General features: G+C 58.1%; 1 protein-coding gene across 1 annotated transcript; it reads right to left on the reverse strand.

Moving 5' to 3' along the window:
* Positions 1-1,182: 1,182 nt before the first annotated feature.
* On the reverse strand, positions 1,183-6,864 carry SNAI3 (snail family transcriptional repressor 3; the record flags this gene model as incomplete). Its single annotated transcript, XM_079800499.1, has 3 exons — positions 1,183-1,364; positions 3,358-3,966; positions 6,696-6,864. 3 exons carry the CDS (start codon positions 6,862-6,864, stop codon positions 1,183-1,185), a joined length of 960 nt encoding a protein of 319 aa, XP_079656625.1.
* Positions 6,865-7,169: the final 305 nt, after the last annotated feature.

The raw sequence follows: 7,169 nt of genomic DNA on the forward strand, positions 1-7,169 counted from the left end.
TCAGGTCACAGATACCTACAGCCTCAAGAGAAGGTGTGCAGAACAAAGGTGACATACTGTGGGCAGGCGTGGAGACACGGCCCCTTGGTGAGGGGGCACAGCGAAGACATCCTTGTGACCGCGGACAGGTGTGCAGATACAGCGTGGTTCTCTCTCCTAACGTAGACCGTGGGGGAAATGATCGCCAGCCATGCAGCGCTCACAGCCCACCCCGGCCCTTTCTTCTGGCCTGGTTTCCTCACACTTCTCTTGCAAGCCCTCACTCATCCCCAGCCCAAGGTCATGCCCCTCAGTCATTCCACAGTTTGATACTGTTCCATCACTCGTCTCTTTCTTCCAGAAGAAGACACCCCTGCTCACCTGGACCCTGCCTCCTGCAGCCTCGCTCCCCAACCCAAAACAACATCACAGCTCGATGCCCTGATCCCTAGTCTCCTCCTCTGTGGCCAGGGGTCCGGCTGCCCCTGGATAACTTCTCAGAGCTCAGACTCCTCCACAGACGCAGGGGACTGGGAACACGCAGAACCTCAGAGGACATAACAGGCCTGAGCACATGGACTCTTTATTGCCCCAGGATGTGGATGGGGGCCTAGCTCCTGGTCCCCCTGGTGCTGCTCCACCTTAGGGACAGCCTGGTGAGCTGGGGAGGGTGTGTGCGCATGTGCAACATGAGGCAGAGGGAGGTGAGCCTTGAGGTAGCTCTGCCCACGCAGGCCGGACTGGGCAGTGCGCCCGCACAGGTCAGACCGTTCACGTGGAGCTGCGGAGAGATCCAAAGGCAGCCCCATTCGTCGTCTTAATGGCAGGCATTGCCCATGCTGGCGACAGTCCCCCAACAGTCTAACGCTTCGAGACACAGAAGCTGAAACCAGAGCAAGTGCACAACAAAACAGTGGTTCTTGTTTTGCTGAAAGTCGTCCCCTCTGAGTGGGCAGAGTGGGGCAGGAGACCTCCACGGGCCCTCGCACACCCTGACGCCCCGCTGGGCTGTTCTGGTTCGAAACAGATGCCGGCTGTGGCGTGCAGGGAACACACCCGAGAGTGGGAGGCTGAGCACCTGCCCTCCCGGTCTGCCCAGCTCCTCTGAGCACACCAGGCAGCACGAGGCTGCCAAGAGGGTCGCCAGCCGTGATGTCTCTGGGGTGAGGTCTCGTCCCTCCTACAGCACCAAACCCGTGCCTCTCAGGGACCGGGGCAGCAGCCAGACTCCTCGTGCCTCACCAAGAGCGACATGCGGGAGAAGGTCTTGGCGCAGCTCTTGCACTGGTACTTCTTGGTGTCCGCGTGTGTCTGTAGGTGGGCCCGGAGGTTGGAGCGGTCGGCAAAGGCCCTGCTGCAGTGAGAGCAGGCATAAGGCTTCTCACCTGGGGGAGGAAGAGGGGCAGGCAGATGAGTGACTCTCTGGGGTGTCCTGGAAGGCAGCCCCAGGGTCCCAGTGCCTGTGTTTATAGGTATTCATTGATCTGCATCTCCCCCTCTCTAGGACATAGTGAAAGGAGCCTTAGCCCCTGACCCAGGAGGAGACACTAAGGCCACACAAGCACCTAAGGTTGGGGCTGCTGGGGATTGGGCGGGATGATATGCCTAAACCTTCCGAAGAGCAAAGGTCCAGCATGCTCTTTGCTACATCTACCGCAGCTGCTAGATCTTGCTGTTTCTGCCAGAGCTCTCCTGGGGCCTTTGCCACCCAGATCTGGACGCGGGAAGCACGGCACCTTCTGGCAGCTGTACCACCCACCGAAAGCCCGTGGTGGAGACCAGCTGGGAGAAGAAGGCGGGCTGGGAGGAGTAAGCCCTCCTGCGCAGGAGGCAGGCATTTAGGAGTGGCTCACATCCTTGGATCCTCCAGGCCACCAGGGATTTGGACAAAGTCCTACTGTTGGGACCTTGGCCCCTAGGATGATTCTGAAAAGTGTAAAAGGAAGGGTCATTGAGAGTCACCTGTTCTCTGCTCGTGTAGAGCAGCTTCCAGTCCTGCAGCCCTACAGAGCCCTGAGAGCCACCAGCCTGCAGTCCCCACTGCCCGACACCCGGGGAACACTCCCCACCAGCCAGCCTCCGGCGGGGACTCCCACCCTCCCGGCTCCCAGAACAAGAGCACCGAGCCTCTGAGATGTGTGACATCCTCAGCGAAGGGTCAAGGAAAACGGCTCCTTTCCAGTGACACCCTTCCCAGCCTCCACCCAGGTGTGACTCAGAAGATTCTAGCTACGGGCCGTGATTTAGGATTAGGGAGGTTCCGGTTACAGAAAGGGTGTGTTGCAACTGGGGGTCTGCGATCAGGACCACAGACGTATTCAGGGAGCTCTGTTTCTTTGTTCCGGTCACCGACTCTGCCCCGTGTGCTTGACAAAGTCTCGGGCTCCCGGCGGAGCTGCAGGCTGAGGTGCACCTCACTACCGGCCACCCCTGTACGGAGCAGGCCCCTTCCGCTCTTTCTGGGCAGCAGACTGTCATCTACGGCATGACAAGCTGAGGTTCTTGGGTCTCCTTCAGCTCCCTGCCCATGTCCCTTTCCTTCTGTCTTTTCTCCACAACTGCCCTTCTCTCCTTCCTTTCCTATGGGCTCCTGGCCGCCCTCTCACCCATGGACAGGTTTGCTCCAGGTCCCCAAATTCTAAGTGAAGTCCCAGCTGCCATCTCTGCCCTTCAGATAGGCTGTGATGCCCAAGGTTCTTACTCCCAGCCCAAGCCTTTCTCGCTCCCTTCCCCTCCTGTTCCAGAATTCTAGAAGGCCATGGAACATAAGACATCAGATCCTGCTGAAGCCTGTGCGTTCTACGCTTTGCTGGGTGTTATGGGTTGAACTGTGTCCTCCAAAAAAAAAAGAGTCGTCCGCGTCCTAAACGAGTATTTGGAAATAGGGGCTTTGCAGATGTCATCAGGCTAAGATGAGGTCACATTGCAGTTTGTGGGCCCTGATTCAATATGACTGTGTCCTTATAACAAGAGGGAGATTTGGACACGGACACCCAGGGAGGAGAGGCCACGCGAGGTCGGAAGAAGCGGTTGGAGTGATGTGGCCACAAGCCAAGAGATGCCGGGAGCCCCCAGGATCTGGAAGAGGCAGGAAGGATTCTCCTCTAGAGCCTTGGGAGGGAGGCAGCCCTGGAACACCTGGGCTTTGGGTTTCTGGCCTCCAGACAGTGGGAGGGGACATTTCTGGTGTTTTGAGGCCCCTCCCCCAAGATTGTGGGGCTTTGTTCTGCAGCCCCAAGACACAAATACACAGGAGAGCCGAAGCTGTGAGAATGCCTGTCTTCTTGATCATAAAACTGCCCCGCTCCTCTTCCTAACCCTCCAGGTCCCACTCCCACCCCCACCCAGACCCCTCTGGTGGGCCCGACGCTGTCCTACCTGTGTGGGTCCGGATGTGGCCCTGGAGCAGCCAGGGCCTGGAGAAGGCCTTGCCACAGATGGCGCAAATGCAGGGCAGTGTGTGCGTGCGGATGTGCATTTTGAGGGCCCCCAGGCTGGAGTACTCCTTGTCACAATACTTGCAGGTGAAGCAGCGCTGAGCCTGCAGGTGGCAGTGCAGCTGCCGGTGCCTGGCCAACCCAGCTAGTGTGTGGTAGAGCTTGTGGCAATGGATGCACTGGAAGCCACCTGGGGCACAGGGGGCCTGCTCAGCCCCCAGCAGTCTGTCTGGAGGCTGGTCCCCGTCTGGGCCTAGAATTGGGGGCCACCGTGTGGGCAGAACCAGCAGTGGGGGCAGATTGAGGTGGTTCAGGCTGTCTTTGAGGGGTACGCTGGGAGCCCGGCCAGCACAAGGGTCCATCAGGCTGACTTCCAAGGGATCTGGCTCAGAGGTCCCCCGAGCTTCTGGGAGGGGCAGGGAGATGCAGGTGACGACAGAGGTGTGGTCCCAGGGCTGGGCAGGGTCAGCAGAAATGGGTGGGGCCGCCCTGTCTGGGAGAAGAAGGGGCACCATCAGCCCCCCACAGGCAGAACAGGAGCCATTGATTTCTAGAAGGGCAGAAAGAGAGAGAATGGAAAGGTGAAGACTCAGTCCCAAAGTGTTGTGTTCTCTTCCATCTTGGGTCTAATTTTAAGCCCACCTTTTAAGCCACGCATGTCAAACTCAAAGGCTACCATGGGCCAAATAAATGGGGCATGCGGCCCACGGGCCACGAGTTTGACATGCTTGTTCTAGGCCAGTGGTCGGTCGGCACACTCATTAGTCAACAGAGCCAAATATCAACAGGACAACGATTGAAATTTCTGTTGAGAGCCAAATTTTTTAAACTTAAACTTCTTCTAACGCCACTTCTTCAAAATAGACTCGCCCAGGCCGTGGTATTTTGTGGAAGAGCCACACTCAAGGGGCCAAAGAGCCGCATGTGGCTCGCGAGCCGCAGTTTGCCGACCACGGTTCTAGGCTATCAGAAGCTTGGCATGAAGGGAAAGGCCTGAAAGATGGAGGTGTCAGCTGGGGAAGTGACCACGGCCCAGGAGTCTAGAGGAGGAATCTCAGTTTCTCTTTAAGAACAGAAATAAAGCCCTAACCCGTTTGGCTCAGTGGATAGAGCATCGGCCTGCGGACTCAAGGGTCCCAGGTTCGATTCCGGTCAAGGGCATGTACCTTGGTTGCGAGCACATCCCCAGTTGGGGGCGTGCAAGAGGCAGCTGATGGATGTTTCTCTCTCATCGATGTTTCTAACTCCCTTCCTCTCTGTAAAAAATCAATAAAATACATTTTAAAAAAAGAACAGAAATAAAGAAATACCTTACAGAATCCCATAACAGCCTTCATGGGCCAAGGCAGGCTCCCTCACTGCCGGACAGGATGGGTCCTCTCTCTGAGTCCCTTTCCACCTCAGGACCAGCTCACAGTGCACCCCCCGGCTGCCACGCAGCATCAATTCAGAGCACTGGGCTGCAGGCGGCCACATGTAAAATCATCAGCCTCTGGTCACCTTCTGATTACTCCTCAATACCCGGACAGGGTGCCCACAGCCTCCTGCCACGCCTCCTGGTCCAGAGAAGCTGTCCTCTGACCTCAGCCTGTTGCTCCTGTGTTTAGGGGCCAGCATGCCCCGCTCTTGACCCAGAATGGTGGGCCCCCAAAGTAAACAGGTCAGTTAGTAGGTGAGAGTTACATTCCGCATCTCCCCAAAGCTGAAATCTCCAAACAGCCCGCAACCCATTTCTTATTCCTTATGTGTTGAAATGAATCCCTGGCCCCGGATTGGGAGAGGAGGGGTGGGGGAGAGGAGCAGAGAGAGCTAGTGGGCTGTTCTCGGGACAGTCCTTCACGGGGCCTTGCAGAGTTGCCCAGATTTGCACATTCAAATTGTGAAGGGGGTGCACTGTATGACTGTACTCTACACAGTGGTTTTTAAAGTTTTAAAATTATGGCCCTTGTAAATTCAATTTCCCATCATATACACCCGAAGCAGAACTTTCCTTTATCTGAAGCATCACACTTTGATGGTTTCTATTCTGTTTTATTTTTTTAAAATCAAGCCCGGCCGGTTTGAGCATTGACCTATGAACCAGGAGGTCACGGTTTGATTTCCGGTCAGGGCACCTGCCTGGGTTGCAGGCTCGATCCCCAGTAGAGGATGTGCATGAGGCAGCCAATCGATGATTCTCTCTCATCATTGATGTTTCTCTCTCCCTCTCCCTTCTTCTCTGAAATCAATAAAAATATATTTAAAAAACAAACAAACCAAAAACCCCTGTCCCATAGTGTGTATAACAGTAAACACTACCCAATGTGAAAGACCTGCCTGATCTCTGCGATTAGGAAGTTCTTTAAAAAAAAAAAAAAATCGCCTGTGGTGACTCTAATTTCAGGACCCAGAAGTGAGGCTCCCGGTCCTGGAAGGCGCCCCCTGGTGGCATCCCTGCCTCAGTACTAGTCAGAGACTCCCCACGCTGGGTTCTGAGAGCTCTAAGGCTCTGAGGTGCCCTCCCTGGCCTCCACAGTGTCCCTGCTTCCCCTCTCCCACTTCCCCTCTGAGTCACCAAGCAGTCCCCCAGAGGTCTTCGCCCCAAGAAGCTGCTGAGCTGGGGGAACAGCTCTAACTCTAGAGGCCTTTGCCTTGGGACCTCCCCGTCTGTGTCCCTCTGCTCAGTAGGGAACAGGAATGAGGGTACAGTTCTGGGTCCCAGACTCCCACCTCCCCACCGAGCCTCCCGGGGAGAGGATGGCAGCCCAGCTTGCCCTGGGCAACCTCCACGGGGGTAAGGAGAGGCCGGAGGCAGACCCTCAGGAGGGGTGAGGAGGCACTAGAGGAGCCCTTGGAACGCTGGACGAGCTGGGCCTTGGCACCACAGAGCCCATGGTCACTCTTCCCCGCCCCTGCGGCCACCGCCCAAACCAGGATGTTCCCCCGGAGCCCTTGGATGGCAGCCCCAGGCGGCCCTCTGAGTCTCTGCCCACCATCCCTGGGACCCCTCCCAAAGCTCCTGCCCCACGAAGATGGCTACGGGTTCTCTCATCTGGGATGGGCGCGCCAGGCCATAGCGGGAGAGCCCAGAGTGATTGGGAACCTAGAAACGTCTCTAAGTGGGGAGAGAATCCCTACTCGCTCCGCTGGACTCGACAACCTACCTACCTTCAGCCTTGCAGGTGAGCTACCGCCTCTCCTTACCTGGGACAGATGTCACCCGCTCCCAGGGGCCTCCCCCTCCTGCCCCGCGGGAGCCTGAGCCCTGCGCAGGGGCTGGGGAGCCCCGGCAGCTCCTACCTCTCTGAGTCTCCAGCTCCCCGTAGTTGGGGACCCTGTGGCTGGAGTGCGTTTTCACCAGGAAGGAGCGCGGCATGGTTCCTCGCGGGTGCAGGTCCCGCTCGCGAATCCACAGAAGGCGGGTCCGCAGCGCCGCGGCAGGTGCGGGCAGGGTCAGACTCATTAGCATAGCGCGCCGCCTCGGCCAATCAGCGCGGGGCGCGGCCGGGGCGGGGCGGGGCGGGGCGGGGCCGCGGGGACCAGGCTTCGGGGCCACGCCCAGGACAGGTGCGCGGCGTGGGGGCCGGAGCGCGTGGCCGGCGTGTCCTGCCCACGGGACCTCTCTGGCGCGCGCCGCGAGTCACGTCGACCCCTGGGGCCTGACGCACCCACTAGTCGCAGACTAAAGGGCGGAGGTCAGGGCTGGGTGGAAGCCCAGGCGGCTCCAGTGCACAGGGAGTGGGACCTTGCGCGGAACCCAGCCTGGGAGAACCC

The sequence above is a fragment of the Cnephaeus nilssonii genome (assembly GCF_951640355.1).
Source record: "Cnephaeus nilssonii genome assembly, chromosome: 20".
Classification (NCBI taxonomy): domain Eukaryota; kingdom Metazoa; phylum Chordata; class Mammalia; order Chiroptera; family Vespertilionidae; genus Cnephaeus; species Cnephaeus nilssonii.